This window comes from Selaginella moellendorffii, unplaced genomic scaffold (assembly GCF_000143415.4).
Source record: "Selaginella moellendorffii unplaced genomic scaffold, v1.0 SELMOscaffold_54, whole genome shotgun sequence".
NCBI classification, from domain to species: domain Eukaryota; kingdom Viridiplantae; phylum Streptophyta; class Lycopodiopsida; order Selaginellales; family Selaginellaceae; genus Selaginella; species Selaginella moellendorffii.
In genome coordinates this window covers 420,054-437,014 of record NW_003314315.1, presented here as the reverse complement: position 1 = coordinate 437,014, position 16,961 = coordinate 420,054, and the positions used below count along the sequence as shown (strand labels likewise).

Sequence of the window (16,961 nt, the reverse complement as noted above, 5' to 3'; positions counted from 1 at the left end):
ATGCCAATTCCTCCAAGCGCACAATGTCTCCCAGGAGACCCAGAGGCGAGAGCTTTAACTTGCCGGATGAATCCTTCGGACACTCGGTGAGCCCAAAGCCTCGCAACTCTGGAGCAACAGCGTGGAATCCAGCGTCCGCCAGCAGCTTGAGTTGGAACCTCCATGTATACCACGTCTCGGGGAAGCCATGGAACAGCAGCACAGTCGGCCCTCCTGATCAAATCAAATTCATCTCTCTCTCCGAATCACCATCTCACCATGTCCCGCATCAAAACTTTCAAGAAAGCACCAGGCTGTGATGTCCTTGAATTTCAACTAGAGGGATGAACTCCAGAAGGTCGTGGGAGCCAAGCAGCACTGGCAACATCCTCTCTCCTCGCTGCTGGCTTGGTCTGAAATTCTGTAATCGACACTTTCGTCTCCAAACCAGCGTCACCTACTGATCTCAACGCAACAACTCAAGCTTCACACACAACCCAAAAGTTGACGGGGCGAGACTTGGAGGATAGTTCCACAAACTCTATCATCTTTAGTGGCACTGGCCCCTACAAACTTATCCCAGCAAGCAGCTGGTCTTTAACCTAGCAATTTGTTTATAGAGCTTCAGTCAACCTCCATCACGGGCTTCTGGGTGAGCAATGCCAACAGCTTTCCACGCAGGAGCTTAACAAGTCACAGAAAGCATCCAGTTCTGGTATCTCCAAGAGGTTAGAGGCAGCAGTAAGGGCTAACGTTAGAGTCTTGCAGAAGTCTTTCAAAGCCATCCTTGTTCTCTCTTACTAGATAGGCGGGAATGGACGCCAGGATTGCAAATATGACAGGTTTTATGCATTCCATGTAGCAGGATCACTTAAACCTTTTTCTAAAGGGAAGGTTTTGGAAATTCCATGATTTATGACCCTTTTCTGCTCCAGGAATACAAAAGAGTTGACCTTCCACCATGGGTTGTATCTGTGAGGTATGGCGAATCAGAAGGATGGTTGCATTCCAGTAGCACAAGTTTTAAATGAGTTGCGGGACTTCATAGATCTCATGGACTTGGTCTCCAAAGTCATCGATTGTGAGCCGCCTCCAAAATTTACTAGTACAGCAACCATGGAAGAAACCAGTCACAAAGTTCATGAGAAGAGAGAAATGGACATGAGCAATGGTAAAAGCTTGAAGAGAAAGCATCAGTACTTAAATGAGGAAGAAGAGAGAGTTCATCCCAAAAAATACAATCTCAAGAATCCTCTTAAAAGCTACAACTTCTATTTACTGGAGACCACTTCGACTGGGTGAGAAGTCAACCATAGCAAAAGAAAAACCATAAAAGAAAAAAAGAAAAAGAAAAAAAAACCAGCCACAAGAAAAGGACGAATCAGAAAAGGACGAAGAAAACAAACCATGTGAAATCATGGTGGGGAGGAAATAAGAATAAAGACTATGTAGCATTGAGATGATTGTAGCAGTGATAAGTATAAGAAAAATGTCGGACTTTGTCCATACTGTCAAGTGTACAGAGCAGCAGCAGACATTAGTGTAGAGAGTCTTGTTGTTGGATCTTCTCGTCGCTTCCATAGATCACGCAACTCCGCCGCTAGTTAGATCGCAGCAGCGGCTGCGGCGGCGGCGGCAGCAGCAGCAGCAGCAGCGTCGGCATTGTCCGATCCCAGCCCGTAGAGCACTCCCGTGAACTTGGCCATGGATTCCAGGAAGTACCTGTCCTTGAGCCGGCGGTAGACCTCGGACGTGAGCAGGCTGTCCGACCCCGCCTGGTGGCACGGCCCGATGCGCGCAACGTCGACCAGCTCCGCCAGCCGGTTGAGGCCGCCGTGGAGGCTGTCATGGAACTTCATCATGTACTTGATGTCGAAGAAGACCGGGAAGTAGAGGCGCATGAGGTTGAAGAAGTCGGCCTCGCACGCCGGCAGTGGCTGGCAAGTGAGCAGCTTGAGGAGGTAGCCGAAGTCGTAGCCGCTGTGGAAGGTGATCCACTGGATGTCGTCGTTGAGCACCACCCCCGAGGACATGAGCAGCTCCCCAAACAGCCTCGAGTCCACGCCCTGCTCCTCGTTCTTGGCAAAGTCGATGCCGCTGTGGCACAGGAGGTCGATCGAGTCCTGGGCGCAAACGTCCTCCCGGATGTTGAACTCGCGGAAGTTGAATTGCCACACGCAGTACTCGCCGGTGTTGCAGCGCGGGAGGTTGCCGTCCGCGTCGCAGAAGGTGAGGCCCAGCTGGATGAGCTTGAGCATGTTGACGTTCTCGCGGAGGGTCTGGTAGTTATACTCTGCGCAGCTCCGGAAGTTACCCACCGGCCTCACCACCACGCCCGGGAACTCCGTGTCCATGGCCAGCAGCGGGAACTCATCCACGATGCTCCGGATGAACGAAATCTCCTCCTCCAGGTTGCTCGCCCACACGTCCCTGATGCGGAGAGACCCACCCTTTGGAAATTTTGACATCTATCTCCCCCTTGTGTGTGTGTGTGTGCTGCCACAAATTCTATCTCTATCTCTATCTCCTCTATCTCTCCCGGCGATTCCAGATGGGTCGCTTTAGCTTGGAGCGCCAAGAACCACGCCCTCTCCTGTAGCCTCTGCTCACGCGATCTAAGCCTTCTAAAGCCCGTGGCCAGCTATCCAACATGAGACCACGCACGAACCCTAACCCGCGGGGAGAAATCGGCCAGAGGGGGCTTACCGCCGGCCCCGGAGGAATCACGCGCGCGCGCCGCCGCCCTGGATCTCTCACGGCCTCGCTCGATCGATTCCCAGGACCCTCTTTCCTCCCTCGCCCTCTCCTCTCCCAACGCGCCCAGACGAAACCCTCGCCCGCACGCCCTGATACTTATTCTCGCCACTGAGAAATCAGTTAACCAGTTTGAGGAGCCCATTTGGAGTCCGGCCCGCGGCCGTCGGATACGCGCATCCGGCGGCTGGAGGGGCCCCACGTGGCAACAGCCCGATTTGATAGACGCGCTGGCGTCCGGCACGAGAAATTCCAGTGGATTGGAGAGCGGCCCTCGCGTCCACGCGTGACAGCCTGGTGCCCTGCCCGGGATCGTACCCGGGATGTCTTTCTGCGATTTGCCGGCCCTTGGGCCACCCATGACCAAAAGCCACACCTCCTCCTCTGTTTGTCCGTACACATTTCTTTGTGATTTCCAACCCGCGGCTTCCAACCATGCACCGCCCACGCACAAATTATATATAGTGTAGACAAAACAAACGTGATTGTTGGTCCAAGATGCGCTGACTTTCTTTGACCAGCCGGCGGCGTTGACTAAAGGATATTCCGGCAGCGGTTCCGGATTCTCTTAGTCAAAGCTCATTGACAGCAGTTGGTCGCTACGAGTATTCGTCTGACTTTTGTTGACTGGCCGGTGGCGTTGACTAACATATTCTGTCAATATTTTGGGGAATATTCGGCCGTCACTTATGCGAAGGCTCGCCTCCCGCAGCTCGCCCCTCCAGCGCAAATCCATCGGCGCCTTGCAGGACGCGGAGCAGGAGATCCTCTTTGGCGGGAGCTACTCGCGCAAGGGCAGCGTCGACGAGCGCGAGCGCCCCAAAAAATGGAGCAAGCCACCATCGCCCATGGCCAGCGCCAGCGCCATCGCAGAGAGCTCATCCAGCTCTGGCCTCCAGGCGTGGCTGGAGGAGCTCAAGAGCAGCGACGCCTCGATCGCCCAAATGGCCGCCGTGTTGCGCAGGTGTGTAGCTGAGAGGGATCTGGGCAGCGGGATCGGGGCGCACCGATTGATCCAGCAGCTGGGACTGGGCAGCAACGTCTTCCTCGCCAATCTCCTCATCCACATGTATGGCAAGCTGGGCGCGCTGGAATCCGGCCGCGCCCTCTTCGACGCCATGCCCGAGCGCAACAAGTTCACCTGGAGCATCGTGCTGGCAGCGCACGCCCAGAACGGGCGCAACCGCGCGGCGCTGGATCTCTACGAGCAGATGTCCGCCACCGGCGTGGAGATCGACGACGTGCTCGTGGCCACCGTGATCGGCATTTGTGCCAACCTCGGGGATCTTGCCGCCGGGCGGAAGATCCACGCGAGGGTGGCGACTTCCAGTGTGATCGTCCACACCGCGCTGATCAACATGTATGGAAAATGCAAAGAACCCGAGGAGGCCAGAGAGATCTTTGACAAGATGCCCGATCGAGACGTGGTGGCCTGGAACGCCATGCTCGCAGCAAATGCCCAGAACGGGCATTTGTACGCTCGCCGGGCCTTGGATCTCTTCCGCGAGATGGAGCGGCGGGGCATCCGCCCGGACGCCTTCACGTACTCGTCAGTGGCGGCGGCGTGCGCGGCCATCGGTCCAGCGGCGATCGACGCCGGGCGCGCGCTCCACCTCCAGATCCTCAAGAGCGGCTTCCACAGCGACGTAGCGCTGGACAACACGCTGCTCAACATGTACGCTCGCTGTGGATCCATTGTCGAGGCCCGGAAGCTCTTCGATGGGATGCGTCGCAGGAGCGTCATCAGCTGGAGCACCATGGTGGCGGCGTACGCGCACGGCGGCCACCATCTCCAAGCTCTCGATCTCTACAAGGCGATGGAGTCATCCTCCCCGGCGGTGAAGCCCAACTGCATCACGCACGCCAACGCGCTCTCGGCGTGTGCCGCGCTGGGGGATCTGGCGGAAGGGCGGCGGATCCACGCCAGGGTGGTGGCGGAGGAGTGGAGCGGCGCCGCCGTGGTGTGCTCGGCGCTCATCCACATGTACGCGAAGTGTAGCTGCCTGGACGACGCGAGGAGAGTTTTCGACGAGCTCCGGCACAGGGACTTGGTGTGCTGGAACTCGATGGTGGCGGCGTATGCGCAGCTCGGGCATCTGGGCAGTGCCGTGGCGGTGTACCGCGAGATGGTGCTGGACGGGACGGACCCCAGCAGCATCACGCTCATCGGGCTCGTCATCGGTGCCAGCCACGCCGGGCGAGTGGAGGATGGTCGCGGCTACTTCGTGGAGTTTGTGGATCACCACCGCGAGGTGGAGCTGCTGTGGGAGCACTATATGTGCCTGGTGGACCTGCTGGGACGCTGCGGCTGGCTCCAGGACGCCGAGGAGCTCGTGGAGACGATGCCGTTCGAGCCGTGCGTCACGGGCTGGATGACGCTGCTGAGCGGGTGCCGGATACATGGCGACGTAGAGCGGGCGGAGCACGCCGCGGAGATGGTGGGCGAGCTCGAGCCGGGCGGTGAAGGTGCGCAGTCCATCCTCATGCTTGGAGCTCTCGCGGAGAAGGAGTGGGACGTGATGAGCTTGATCAAGCGCCACCTCGGGTGAGGTGGTGAGTTTGAGAGTTCGAGGAGGATTATTTTAAAGCTTCGTTTTGTGGCATCGAGAAATCAGTCGCTTAGCTGCTGGGATGGACGCCATGGCTGCTACTGCTGCTGCTACTGCTGCTGCTCTGGGAGGCGAGATCTCGATGACCAACAAGACGAGGAGGAGAGAAATCTTCGCTGCTCGGCCATCAAATGCATCGCCCAAGTCGGGCAATCAGTCACTGTGCTGTTCGAAGAGCTCTCCAACTTACATTCAAGAGTTTGAGAGCCGGAGCAGCGCAGACGAGGTAACTCTTCCAGAACTCGAGCGAGAGAGCTTGACATTGCTTGTTTGTGCTGTTCCAGGTGAGAAGGGAGATCTTGAGCTGCTATGATCTCGTGCAGAAGCTTGGCCGTGGAGCCGTGTACCTGGGATCAGCGAGAACCAAGCCAGACCATCCTCACTTCCTTCAAGCCATGGAGCTCGGGCGAGAGGTGCTTTTAGATCATGGCAAGTTTCTAAGTTCTTCGAGTTCCTCCCAGGTTGCTTTGCTGCTCGGCTGCACGTCCTGGTGTGGAGCTGGCCCAGGATTAATGGACGCTGCCACCAAAGGAGCTCTCGAGGCCGGGAAGCCGGTGGGAGGATTTAGAATCCACAACGAGGGCGGTGTGTGGACGAACACTTTGAGCCATCCTTACATGGTCTCGGGAACTTATCTCACCTGCAGGTAAACAAGCTCTCTCTTGGTTTTTCTAGAAACTAAGAATACCATCCTTGCAATTAGATTCTTCTCGGCGCGAAAGCACGGCCTCGTTGATGCGGGAGTACGTAACGCTCCGTCCGATCGCACCGCGTTCCTGGCTTTGCCCGGGGGCGTTGGAAGCTTGGACGAGATCTTCGAGGTGCTGACTTTGATCCAGCTGCGGCGGATCGGCTCCAGCTTCCCAGTGCCGTTCCTGCTGATAAACTACGATGGATTCTACGATCACTTGCTGGAGTTCCTGGCTACGTGCAGAGAGTGGGGGACTGTGGCCGAGGGAGAAGTGGAGGCGCTGTGGAGAGTTTGCAGGAACAACTCCGAGGCGCTCGACTACCTGGCCGAGTTCTACAGCATCAGTGACAGAAGGTAAGCGCTTAGATTTCTCCTGGAAAGTCGCACAAGGTTCTAAGACTTTGTTTCGCTAGATCTTCCATGAGATCATTTGAGAACTCATTGCAAAGCTGACAAGAAACACGAAAGATGTTTGATCATCCAAAGTTGGAAGAACATGTGGGGTAAACTCTCCAAGTTTGTCTCGATTCAAGATATCTTTACACTGCGAGATCTACTCAGTGGCACTTGCACAAGAAAAACTCCTGGCAAAGGCTCGTGTGCTGCTTCTTGTTCTTCTTCCTGAGGTTATACCTTTTGCAAGCTCTCGATTCCGTGAACTTGGCGCTCGCCTCCTCCTCCAAGGCCTTCCTCTTCAAGCTTTCAGCGCTGAGCAGCGCGTAATCGTCCTTGTCCAAGCCCTCCAAGTCCAAGGCCTTTCTCTTCAAGCTTTGAGCGCCGCCATCGCCCACGAGTCGCTTGTCCTCGACGACGCTGGCTGGAGCTCCCACTAAATCCTTGCTCTTGCTGGGGAGCATGTTGGCCACCACGTCCATGAGCTTTTCCAAATCCTTGGCGCCGATGGGTAGCATCTCCGCCGAGTTTTGCAGCAGCGCGAGGACGTGCTCCACTGAAACGTAGCGATTCGCCATTTGATGATGAGGGTTACAGGAGTGCGACCCTTTTTTATACTTCTGCGTAAAAAGGTGTTTTTTTTAACCGTAGGATAAAAACTTTTGCTCGTCATACCAGCAGAACAAATTTACAAAGGGCCTACTTTGTTAATAATATGTAATCGTGTATATAATATCTCTTTACTTGGAATAGATCGCTAAGATTATAACATTTTGTGGTATAAAAGCTGAAGGGTTCGTCTCACAAAATATTGTTCTTTACACTTAGCAACATGGCAACTTCTGCATTTCTTTTCTTTCTTTTCTTTGTTGTGTTTGCTATGTTTTCTGGTTTGAGGGTGTTTTCTCAGCAAATGAATTCATCTGTCCCAGCTTTATTTGCATTTGGGGATTCTCTAGTAGATGCGGGTGATAATGCTCATGTTGGTTATCCTTATGGTATTGATTTTCCTGGAGGTCAAGCAAGTCGATTTTGTAATGGTCGTTTGCTTGTTGAATATATTGGTAAGTGTTTGCTGTTTTTATAATTGAATGTTATTTTATAATTCTGTTTTATAGCATTACATTTGGGATTACCATTACCACCAGCTTATTTCCAAGCTGGAAATAATATTCTTCAAGGTGCAAATTTTGGTTCTGCTGGTTCTGGAATCCTTTCACAAACTCATACGGTAAACATTATTAATTTTGTTGATTTAAATTTTATAATTTTGTGATTTTAAAGGGAGGAGGACAAGCTCTTGCAAGTCAAATTGATGACTTTAGGAGTTTGAAACAAAAAATGGTTCAAATGATTGGATCATCTAATGCATCTACTCTTGTTGCAAAATCTATTTTTTATATTTGCTCAGGAAACAATGATATTAATAATATGTATCAAAGAACAAGGAGGATTTCACAATCTGATGAGCAAACCATTATTAATACTTTTGTTAATGAACTCCAGGTAAATATGATTATTATTATTTTCAATTTTATTTTTGATTTTATGATTTTTATTTGATTTCAGACATTATATAATTTGGGTGCTAGAAAATTTGTTATAGTTGGATTAAGTGCTGTTGGATGCATTCCATTGAATGTGGTTGGAGGACAATGTGCATCTGTTGCACAGCAAGGAGCTCAAATATATAATAATATGTTACAATCAGCTCTTGAGAATTTAAGAAATTCTCATAAAGATGCTCAATTTGTGATGACCAATTTTTATGGATTAATGGTAGATGTTCACAACAATCCACAATCTTATGGTGAGTTTTATTTTAATTAACCAATCTAATATTATTTATATTTTGGGAATAAACAGGATTCATTGATTCAACCAGTGCTTGTTGTCCACAAGGATCCCATACTTTGAATTGCAATTCTGGAGCTAGGCTTTGTCAGGATAGAACAAAGTATGCCTTTTGGGATGGTATTCACCAAACCGATGCATTTAATAGTATGGCTGCTGATCGATGGTGGACTGGTGCTACTTCAGGTGATGTTTCTCCCATCAGCATTAGTGAATTAGCATCATCGTGATAAGATGCTTCTGAAGTTACTTGGTCACTTTTTATATTGAAATAAATACTGAATTCTATTCTTGTTCAAACCTAAGCTGAAAAGAAAATAACAATTGTCTGAAGTGAATAGTGAGGCTTTATTTGAAGAAAATGCTACAACAGGGCATTATAGGGAATCAAAATGAATCTATGTAAAAACGACTACACGGGTTCCAATTGCCTAAGCTGCAAGATTTGTATACAACCACCAATCAAGCAATGCAATCAGACTACAAATTCTTGTTCATATTATCAATCCAACCAGACTATCTAGTCACAGACAACTTTGATCATTGCATATGCCCATAGACCACAATCTTGTTTGAGAAAGTCCTGCGAGGATAAAAACTTTTGCTTTAGGAAAGCGCTACAGGAAAAGTTGGAGAAGCCCTTACTTCGCTTCCGGTGGCGTTTGGAATCTTTGATCCAGCGGCGGCGAGCCCCACCCCGAGGAAGAGGAATTCTTGAGGAAGACTCGTCCAACAAGCAGGGTCTGAGGTGACACAAAGTGCGTATGTCATGTCACTGCTTTACAACCGAGCGAGAGTGCTTGGGCTCAAAAAAAAAAAAAAAAAGTTGATAATTTAAACGCATACCAGCAGAGTATACACCCATCACAGTCGCAGCTATAATCTGGAGATCTCCACATCTCTCCCGTTCTCTAGATCTCTAACGCTACCGTTAGCTCGTGGTGGTGGCCAGTCGGCCGGAGCGCGTCTCTCGGGATATGGAGAAAAGCCTGGAGATGCCACGATAAGAATCTACGTTTGCAAACACTCGGAAATCGAAACTTACTGTATTCATCGTACACACTAGGAAAGTGTTGTCTGTAGCAAATATGTGCCATAGTCAGGCCTGTAGAATGCAACAGAATCAAGCACAAAAAGAAAAGAAAAAAAACCAAGTAGAACACAGTGTACCTATGATAGCCCCGGCAAACACGTCTTGCCAATGGTGCCAATAGTCATCGACGCGTGATATGCCAACCAACGTTGCACCGAGCAACGGGACGACGACAATGATCAGCTTGGCAACACGACCCTGGCGATCGAACGCACATATCTTTCCCGCGAGATAGAGGGAAAGATACCCCAACCCTGCAAAAGACCCTGTAGAAAGGATTAATAAGCACGCAAGGCGATCGCAAGACAAAGATGCCTTACATGATGTGTGGCCACTTGGAAAACTTTTGTAGCCTTCACGTATGTCGGCTTTGTCACCAGTGCACATAACTTCCCGAGTTTTCGTCGTGTATAACTGTGGAGCACTTCACGAGTAAGATCCACGTTTGGTTGTCTAGCAGGACTTACCGGTATGCCATCTGGAAAACACCGCCAGAAGAAATCAGGCCTTGGACGTCCAACTGCGTCTTTGATCGCATCAGTAAGAACAGCAGTAATAAGCACCGCGAAAAGCAAGCCTGTAGTAAAAAAACAAGAACAACATAGTTTACTTAGTCCGAGCTCTTCTCTTGGTTCGAGAGAGAGATGAAAGAAAAATAAGCTTACCGAGAAAGCCGTAGTGCAAATCCCGCAAGTCTCTATTCCGGATGTAGTACCCAATGATAAAGATCAACGGAATGACGAGAGCTATGACCTGTGAAGCAAAGAATCTTTCAGAAGACCTAGTCTCTAAGGAGACACGCGAGCTTACCGGAACAGCGGCAACGGGGATAGTGTTGTTATTGAAAGGGAACTTATAGTCGTCGATCATCGGCTCGCCAATGTATCTCTTGAAGGGATGGATGACAAGCAGCAGCGCCTCCATGCCCAGAAGAAAAATTATCGCGAGCCAGTCGTGTAGATGGAATCTAAACAGAGGGAAGCAAACAGCCCTGATCTGGCCAGCCATGGCGCTTGAATGTCCCACCCCACCACAAATCTCTCTAAACCTCTTGAAAATCTGCTACGCTTCCAACGCCAGAGATCAAGAACCAGAGGCTGCTAGAGAATCCCGCCAAACCTGTTAGAACCCCAGTCCGATCCCTGCTCGGGGCTCAAGAACAAGCTGCCGCTGATGGATGGCGCTGGGAACGGACGAAATGTGGCATCCCTGCCGCATCGCCGCGCGAGATTTGCCGATATTTCACTGGAAAATGTAGCCACGAGGAGAGATCCACCGCGTAGCCGGCGGCAATCGACGCGCGCTCGCGCTTGACCCAATCGAAACCCGCGTCGAGCAAGGGCTTCGTTTTCTAATGGAGCTTCAGTCCATGCCGGTGCCTAGATAACACCTCCACTGCCACGTGGCAAGAATCTTATAGAACATTCCTGTAATTTGAGGGAGTTGGAGGTTTTATTATTTCATATTTTACACTTTTGGAAGAAGGAATGCGATAGCAGTGCCGCAGCGCTAGGTCTTCGTCTCGGGTCTCTGGTCAGGCAGAGGTTGATGAAACTCACGGCCTCGGTGCTCATCTTGGGAGGAATCGGTGGGGAGCAGCCGTCTCTCATTCTCTCGTAGAATGGCATCATCTGCGATCCAAAGTTCCAGCTTAAAGTTAGTCCCAAGATTTCACTACGCTAAATCTCTAGTTCCCAAGGAACTCAGAGCTAAAGAGATGAAAAGTCTATGTCCGGGATCGAGAAGAAAAGAGGAAAGAACGAAGTGAAAGTGAGAGATCTTACCCCGAAACCGCTCCACGGCGGCTTTCCACACGCCATTTCGATCACTGTGCATCCCAAGCTCCACACGTCCGCGGCGAGACCGTAGGTTCCTTCTGTCAAGAGAACCTGCGATTTGGACCACATCAGTGTCAAACAGTTTTAATTCAAGAGAACCTCTGGAGCCATGTAAACAAAAGTTCCCTTGCACGACTTTGCAACCGAATAATCAATCTGGTGTCATCTGTGCTGTAAGAACAAAAAGAGCCAACTTGAGATAAGTTGTTTACCTTCTTTGCAAGACCAAAATCTGCGAGCTTGGCTTTCCCGTTGGGGTCCAGTAAAATATTTCCACACTTGACATCCCTGCTTGTCCAGAGAAAACGTCAATCAGATCGCCATCGAGCTTCTTAGCTTTTTTACCTGTGAACGATGTTCATGCGATGGAGATACTCCAGTCCACTGAGAATTTGTCGCGTGTAAACACGAAGTTTACTTTCGTCCAGTCCATTCGACTCCTTTATCACCGATGCGAGCGAGCACTTCATGAGTTCTAGCAGAATGCCAGCTCTGCCGTCTCCCTGTCAGGCGCGTCTCACGTCAAAACTGGAGAAGAACTCCATAAATGTTATGGAGTCTACCGTAAAACTTACCAGTGTCGTGGTCCCGATGTACTTGACAATGTGCTCGTGATCAAGCCGACTTAGAACAGAAACTTCCTGCATTGATTGAGAGCTCAAGTGGAGTGTGCTTTTCCACTCTCCCAGCTATGTAAGCTCACCTTTGGTGATAACCTTTCGTCGTCATGGAGAACCTTCACTGCGACTTGTTGGCCCGTTTGTCTGATAGATCCAAGAGAGAGCGAGAAAAGAAGCGTCAGTCAGTCTCACGAGGAAAGAGAAGGAAAGCTCACGTGTTTTCTCCTCTGTAGACGACCGAGTAAGAACCACAGCCGAGCTTCTCGCAGAGGACGACTTTCGGTCGAGGTGAGGGACAGTAAGCCGGATATGGAGACTGATGCGTCATGTTCATCCGAGGAGACATGTAGGGAGACTGGGGCTCCGAGAATCCGAAAGTCACCGATGGCCTGGCTGGTTGAGTGAAAGAACGCCTCGGAGGATCTTGGTACGCCCTTGCAAAAATCCCTTCCTCGTCAGAACGCCTCGGAGGATCTTGGTACGCCCTTGCAAAAATCCCTTCCTCGTCAGAGCCAGCAGTACCAACTGGAGAGTAAAGGTGGTTCGTGAAGACGTTCCTGGGAGTCCCTGGATACCCCCTGGAATGATGGAACTGCTGCCGCTGGTTCGAAGGATATAGAGGAAGTGGCCGAGGACACAAAAGCGATTGGAGATGGCTGCCACGGACTCTTTCTCGGCTGTGATGTTGGTAAGAAGAAGGCGAAGATGACTGACCCGAGTAGACGCTCGAGGGTGACAATGGCGGCGTTCTCTCGTACTGAAGAACACTCGACAAGTCACTCCTTGTATAGCTGCTGCTAGTAGTGGCACTGGAGAAACCTTCTTGACGCTGGAAAGCTGGCCTGGAAAATCGAGGAGGAGTAGTTCCACCGCTTCTGACTGGAGCTCTAGGCCTGAAGGCAGCATGGAGCGGGCTTCTCCGCTCTAGCCGATCAAACTCGGAGCTCTCATCGGTTGTGTCCATATCATCGTCTCTAACGCGCTGCTGCGCCAAGAAAGCTCTGATTTGCCGCCGTTCTTCGTGATTCTCAGCTCCAAGGATCCCTATAAGCTTCTCCTCGCCTCGCTTGCCAAGCCTTCTGCGAGCCCGGCGACTCAGCTCTTCCCCGGAATTCCCATCTACTGGCAATGGCGACACCACAGCCGACCCGTTGCACTGGCCGTGCTTGAAGATCCATTTCGCGATCTTCGTAGGCAGCCGATGATCTTCCATCGCGCGCTGCCGATTCCACTGGCCAAGATCTGGCTGAGATTCCTGGCCAAGATCCGCCTGAGATTCCTGGCCAAGATCTGCGCGCCGTCACTCGGCCATTGCGAAATCCCGGCTCGCGCACGGCAAATCCATCACTCTATCCCAATGCCGTATCGAAATCGCTGCCACAAACCTAGAAGCGCGGAGCTAGGATCTCGCTATCTCCCCTACACGGCCGCCCTGGATCACGGGGCAAAGGTCTAAAGCCCTAGGACGCTTGGCGCCAAAAGTGGTCATGGAGTCCACACGAAATCGCACGGTATAGTCACACGTCCCATTACGTACAACTTTTGACAATATACACGGGGAGAAAAGAAAAACGCTTCTTCTCAGTCGCTATCTTCACCAAAGACGGATGGAACTTTGGCGAAGACTTTGAGCTTTTTCGCTGCAGCGCCATCCGGTAGAACCTTCAAAGAGAGGAGACTTTGTCTCGCTAAAGAGAAAAAAAAAATTTTGAGAAGAAGAAACGCATACCTTTGTCGAGATTGCTCTGGATGAGAATCCAAACTTCACTGTTCCAGGCACTGGTGCTGCCGCTGCTGTAGAGATTGCTGTAGAGACTGCTGTAGAGTCTGGAGGGGGAGCGTCGATGACTTTCGCAGCGTCGGATTGTTGCTCTTGCTGCTGGCGTTGAGCCTCGGCTCTGGAAAAAGAGAGACGCGTCAATCATAAAGCTCTCGAGGACCACCACAATCAAGGGGGGAGAACACTCACTGTCGCTTCGCCATCTCCTTGTCAAGCCTGAGCTGTTCACGCTTCTGGCGATCGTCGCGGTCCCGGCTAGAGTGTAGGTCCCTCATCTCTTTAAATCGCTGCGAGTGATCAAACGCCACACCGCTAGTTAGATGGCACGGAATCCAAGACAAACGAAGAACCAAGGCTTGCCTTTCGATGATTGTGATCGTAGGAGCTGAGATGCGTCTCAAACTCCACTGCGAACTTGTACTGCTTGTTGCAAAGCTCGCAGAAAAACACCTTGCGGATCTCCTTGACTTCGCTCTGGATCTTGAGCTCGCGCTCTGCCTCCACCTAAACGTTTTCAGCATGGCCACGGAGCCGAGAGGCCACCATGGTAATAAAGCTCGAACCAGTAACGCCCAGACCTCATTCCTCATTCCTTTCCACAAAAAAAAATCCCCCCCATGCACTTTACTTTCAAAAGGCATCCTCCAAAAACAAAGCAAACAGCTAGAGCTACGGACACTCAATCGGGACCGAGAAACTAACAAAGTGAACGAAAAGCAAAGAGAGTTTTTGGCATACCTCGCGTTTCTTCGCAGTCTCTTCATCGTTTTCCGATGTTTCCGACTCCATCTTCTTCCGATGGATGCTCGCCTCGGCCGTGTAGAAATCATCCTCCTCTTGCTTCCCAACTCCAAGCTTTGGATCTCGGCTGTCAGCTCGGATTGGCTCCACTATCCCTGTTTGAAGAAGCGCAAGAAAATCTAGTCTGGAAGAAAGAAGAGGAATACAAGTACCTTGTTCGTCTTTCCCAAGCCCCTTTCCCTTCCATCCCATTTTTTGCAAGAGCCGAAACCCGACATTCGAATCGGAGATCTGCGTGTTCACCGACGCTTGCTCGATTTCCTCGCTCTCCCCGCCCCTGCCGGCCGCATTCTCTCCAGGCAAGCTCAGCTCCTCGCCAAGATCATCCGCCACGGATTCCGCATACGCCTGGAGCACACCACAGTCTCAATCACAACCAGAAACGAGCTAAAACGCCTACCTGTTCTCGCTCCAGGAGCCTCCGCTGCGCAATCTGCGCGTGATCATAGATTCGCAGATTCATCGCGGTCGATCCAGAGCTAGAAGAAGCGACACACCTCCGCTTAGATCCGATCCATCAAATTAGGGCTCTTCACATAAACCCTAGAGAATATTCTCCGGTCACGTGGTATATTTAAATCTTCGTCTAACTGTGAAAGCTTTGTTCTTCTCGCGAGCGTTGGAATGCCAGAGTTCTTAGCGATCGATCGGCAATGTAGCCCCTCTCTCCCATCTCCCGGTAGAGCCTGTGAGCCTCGTCCATCCTGTTTGCTCCAAACAAGCCCCGGATCAAAGCGTTGTAAGTGACGTTGTCCGGGACGCAGCCTCGCTCCACGGATTGCTGGAAGAACTCGTGCGCCTCGTTGATCTTGCCCACCTTGCACAGCCCATCGATGAAAGTACTGTAGATCATCGTGTTTGGCGAGAATCCCTTCTCCTCCATCACCCGGAAGAGCTGCAGCGCCTTGTCCACCTCGTTGGCCTTGAAGAAGCCCATGATGAGCGCGTTGTAAGTCTGGAGCGTTGGAATGCACCCCTTGTCCACCATCCCTGCCGTGACTTCGAGCGCTTCCTCCACCTTGGAAGCCCGGCAAAGACCCTCGATGAGGACGTTGTAGATCCCGGCGTCGAGCAGGGCTTTCTCGCCCTCTAGAACTTCCTTGAACAGAACTTTGGCCTCGGTGATCCTCCCGGCCATGCAGCAGCCATAGATGAGAGACGCGTAAGTGTTCTCGTCCGGGACATGGCCGCGAGATCGCATTGACGAGTGGATGTCGTAGGCGAGGTAAGATCTTCCACCATTGCAAAGGCAGCGCAGGAGCAGACCATACGTGCTGGCGCTTGGACCGTAGCCTCGTTGGATCATCTCCACGAACAATCTGTAAGCTCCGTCCAGTTTTCTCGTCCGGCAGTGCGCGGCCAGGAGCGAAGTGTAGACGTCCAAGTTTGGGACGATTTCCTTCTCCACCATGATGTCGAACACCTTCATCGCATCGTCGGCCCGGTTGTGCTTGCAGAGGACGCTGATGAGCGCCGTGTAAGTCATCCCGTCGGGGACGCTCTTCTTTATCATCTCTCCCACAACCTCGGAGGCCTCGCGAGTTTTTCCGGTCTTGATGAGGCAGTCGAGCATCGTCTTGTAAGCCAGGACGTGAGGGAGGGAGCCATCGCCGACGGCTATGTCCGAGAACTTGAATCCTCCATCGAAGTCTCCCGAGCACATGAGAGCCTTGAGGATGGCGTTGTAGGCCAGCATCCCCACGGCAACACCATTGCTCTCGAGCTCCTGGAAGAGCTCGCAAACTTCGCCAACTCTCTTCATCTCGCAAAACTTGTCCACCAAGAGCCCGCAAGTCACCACGTCTGGATCGTAGCCTTCGCCCACCATCGTGCTCAGCATCGCCCGAGCTTGATCCACGCTGCTCAGCTTGGTCAACCCTCTCACCAAGAGATTGTAGCTATCCCGGTCTGGAACAACACCATCTTCTAGCATCTGCGAGTAGATCTTCTCGAGAGCCACGCTCTTGCTCACCACCATCGAAGCCAGCATCGAGTTGTAGTTGTAGAGGCTGTGCTTGAAGCCATCCTGCTGTCGGCACCACTGGAAAAACTCTAGCGCGGCCTCACACCTCTTTGTTCTCTTGAGCACTGGACCGACGAGGATGGGCGACAGCGAAGCACCGTCGAGAAATCTCACAGTTTCCACGACGCCATTTCGATCGAGGGACGATGCAATGGCCTCTGCCTGGGCTGTGAGATCAAGCTCCTGTGATTCGTCCTCTTCCACCGCTGGAGCTCCCAGTGGAGCTTCCACTTGGCTCCTGGCATCGAATTGGAAAAATCCTTGATCCTGTGCTTCATCCACTGGCTTCTTCCGGCGGACCTTTGTCGCGGCTGGAACCAGTAGCTTCGTCCTGGTCGTGGCTTTCGCGATCGACCGGGTAGTACTGTCCCATCCAATCGAGAACCGGACGTTGAGAGGCGATCGCGGGAGGCGTACCTGGTAGAATGCGGCCGATTCCGCGACGCTACAAACCCTAGCAGCGTCTCCACAACGCGCTGCCATAGCGAGCTATCCAAATGCCCATCAAAATATTTTGTTAGGGTTC

General features: G+C 51.7%; 7 protein-coding genes across 9 annotated transcripts; 2 read left to right on the top strand and 5 right to left on the bottom strand.

Moving 5' to 3' along the window:
* Positions 1-1,407: 1,407 nt before the first annotated feature.
* LOC9661503 (probable CCR4-associated factor 1 homolog 6) lies at positions 1,408-2,825 on the bottom strand. The gene has a single exon (XM_002982454.2). It carries the CDS (start codon positions 2,445-2,447, stop codon positions 1,584-1,586), a length of 864 nt encoding a protein of 287 aa, XP_002982500.1. The 5' UTR covers positions 2,448-2,825; the 3' UTR covers positions 1,408-1,583.
* A 597-nt stretch (positions 2,826-3,422) lies between these two features.
* On the top strand, positions 3,423-5,282 carry LOC9661502 (pentatricopeptide repeat-containing protein DOT4, chloroplastic). The gene is made up of 2 exons (XM_002982599.2): positions 3,423-4,062; positions 4,186-5,282. The coding sequence occupies exons 1-2, from the start codon at positions 3,423-3,425 to the stop codon at positions 5,280-5,282; spliced, it is 1,737 nt and encodes a 578-aa protein (XP_002982645.2).
* A 14-nt stretch (positions 5,283-5,296) lies between these two features.
* LOC9661070 (probable cytokinin riboside 5'-monophosphate phosphoribohydrolase LOGL10) lies at positions 5,297-6,647 on the top strand. Of its 2 annotated transcripts, XM_002982598.2 has the most exons (5): positions 5,297-5,568; positions 5,627-5,755; positions 5,804-5,988; positions 6,046-6,387; positions 6,447-6,647. In XM_002982598.2, the coding sequence occupies exons 1-5, from the start codon at positions 5,365-5,367 to the stop codon at positions 6,484-6,486; spliced, it is 900 nt and encodes a 299-aa protein (XP_002982644.2). In that variant the 5' UTR covers positions 5,297-5,364; the 3' UTR covers positions 6,487-6,647. The 2 variants fall into 2 exon arrangements, with proteins under 2 accessions (XP_002982644.2, XP_024543512.1); XM_024687744.1 differs by having other exon boundaries at positions 5,627-5,988.
* A 2,034-nt stretch (positions 6,648-8,681) lies between these two features.
* Positions 8,682-10,748, bottom strand: LOC9661068 (lipid phosphate phosphatase 2). The gene is made up of 9 exons (XM_002982452.2): positions 10,184-10,748; positions 10,039-10,126; positions 9,841-9,950; positions 9,694-9,787; positions 9,451-9,639; positions 9,326-9,385; positions 9,127-9,269; positions 8,926-9,055; positions 8,682-8,863 (listed from the first exon to the last, which is right to left on the bottom strand). The coding sequence occupies exons 1-7, from the start codon at positions 10,379-10,381 to the stop codon at positions 9,157-9,159; spliced, it is 852 nt and encodes a 283-aa protein (XP_002982498.2). The 5' UTR covers positions 10,382-10,748; the 3' UTR covers positions 8,682-8,863; positions 8,926-9,055; positions 9,127-9,156.
* Positions 10,749-10,803: 55 nt separating this feature from the next.
* LOC9661067 (mitogen-activated protein kinase kinase kinase YODA) lies at positions 10,804-13,270 on the bottom strand. Of its 2 annotated transcripts, XM_024687769.1 has the most exons (9): positions 12,296-13,270; positions 12,047-12,244; positions 11,915-11,975; positions 11,787-11,852; positions 11,557-11,714; positions 11,424-11,499; positions 11,311-11,367; positions 11,158-11,262; positions 10,804-11,004 (listed from the first exon to the last, which is right to left on the bottom strand). In XM_024687769.1, the coding sequence occupies exons 1-9, from the start codon at positions 13,042-13,044 to the stop codon at positions 10,834-10,836; spliced, it is 1,641 nt and encodes a 546-aa protein (XP_024543537.1). In that variant the 5' UTR covers positions 13,045-13,270; the 3' UTR covers positions 10,804-10,833. The 2 variants fall into 2 exon arrangements, with proteins under 2 accessions (XP_024543537.1, XP_002982497.2); XM_002982451.2 differs by having other exon boundaries at positions 12,047-13,270.
* Positions 13,271-13,324: 54 nt separating this feature from the next.
* LOC9661066 (G patch domain-containing protein 8) lies at positions 13,325-14,951 on the bottom strand. Its single transcript, XM_024687770.1, has 7 exons — positions 14,813-14,951; positions 14,565-14,760; positions 14,350-14,507; positions 13,972-14,115; positions 13,801-13,898; positions 13,561-13,729; positions 13,325-13,493 (listed from the first exon to the last, which is right to left on the bottom strand). The coding sequence occupies exons 1-7, from the start codon at positions 14,873-14,875 to the stop codon at positions 13,413-13,415; spliced, it is 909 nt and encodes a 302-aa protein (XP_024543538.1). The 5' UTR covers positions 14,876-14,951; the 3' UTR covers positions 13,325-13,412.
* Positions 14,950-16,939, bottom strand: LOC9661500 (pentatricopeptide repeat-containing protein At1g62720). The gene has a single exon (XM_002982449.2). It carries the CDS (start codon positions 16,916-16,918, stop codon positions 14,999-15,001), a length of 1,920 nt encoding a protein of 639 aa, XP_002982495.2. The 5' UTR covers positions 16,919-16,939; the 3' UTR covers positions 14,950-14,998.
* Between the last annotated feature and the right edge of the window lie 22 nt (positions 16,940-16,961).

What these genes read in the sequence shown, in the direction of transcription:
- LOC9661503 (XM_002982454.2), bottom strand. Translation starts at nt 2,447, where the DNA reads ATGTCAAAATTTCCAAAGGGTGGGTCTCTCCGCATCAGGGACGTGTGG.
- LOC9661502 (XM_002982599.2), top strand. Translation starts at nt 3,423, where the DNA reads ATGCGAAGGCTCGCCTCCCGCAGCTCGCCCCTCCAGCGCAAATCCATC. An exon ending in CGCGAGGGTGGCGACTTCCA is followed by an intron (nt 4,063 to 4,185) that starts GTGTGATCGTCC and finishes CCATGCTCGCAG; the next exon opens with CAAATGCCCAGAACGGGCAT.
- LOC9661070 (XM_024687744.1), top strand. Translation starts at nt 5,365, where the DNA reads ATGGACGCCATGGCTGCTACTGCTGCTGCTACTGCTGCTGCTCTGGGA. An exon ending in GCCGGAGCAGCGCAGACGAG is followed by an intron (nt 5,569 to 5,626) that starts GTAACTCTTCCA and finishes GTGCTGTTCCAG; the next exon opens with GTGAGAAGGGAGATCTTGAG. An exon ending in TACAGCATCAGTGACAGAAG is followed by an intron (nt 6,388 to 6,446) that starts GTAAGCGCTTAG and finishes TTGTTTCGCTAG; the next exon opens with ATCTTCCATGAGATCATTTG.
- LOC9661068 (XM_002982452.2), bottom strand. Translation starts at nt 10,381, where the DNA reads ATGGCTGGCCAGATCAGGGCTGTTTGCTTCCCTCTGTTTAGATTCCAT. An exon ending in TCCCCGTTGCCGCTGTTCCG is followed by an intron (nt 10,127 to 10,183) that starts GTAAGCTCGCGT and finishes TTTGCTTCACAG; the next exon opens with GTCATAGCTCTCGTCATTCC. An exon ending in TTTGCACTACGGCTTTCTCG is followed by an intron (nt 9,951 to 10,038) that starts GTAAGCTTATTT and finishes TTTTTACTACAG; the next exon opens with GCTTGCTTTTCGCGGTGCTT.
- LOC9661067 (XM_002982451.2), bottom strand. Translation starts at nt 13,044, where the DNA reads ATGGAAGATCATCGGCTGCCTACGAAGATCGCGAAATGGATCTTCAAG. An exon ending in GTCTACAGAGGAGAAAACAC is followed by an intron (nt 11,976 to 12,046) that starts GTGAGCTTTCCT and finishes TGGATCTATCAG; the next exon opens with ACAAACGGGCCAACAAGTCG. An exon ending in CGCATGAACATCGTTCACAG is followed by an intron (nt 11,500 to 11,556) that starts GTAAAAAAGCTA and finishes CTGGACAAGCAG; the next exon opens with GGATGTCAAGTGTGGAAATA.
- LOC9661066 (XM_024687770.1), bottom strand. Translation starts at nt 14,875, where the DNA reads ATGAATCTGCGAATCTATGATCACGCGCAGATTGCGCAGCGGAGGCTC. An exon ending in ACGATCACAATCATCGAAAG is followed by an intron (nt 13,899 to 13,971) that starts GCAAGCCTTGGT and finishes GATCACTCGCAG; the next exon opens with CGATTTAAAGAGATGAGGGA. An exon ending in AAGGAGATGGCGAAGCGACA is followed by an intron (nt 13,730 to 13,800) that starts GTGAGTGTTCTC and finishes CTCTTTTTCCAG; the next exon opens with AGCCGAGGCTCAACGCCAGC.
- LOC9661500 (XM_002982449.2), bottom strand. Translation starts at nt 16,918, where the DNA reads ATGGCAGCGCGTTGTGGAGACGCTGCTAGGGTTTGTAGCGTCGCGGAA.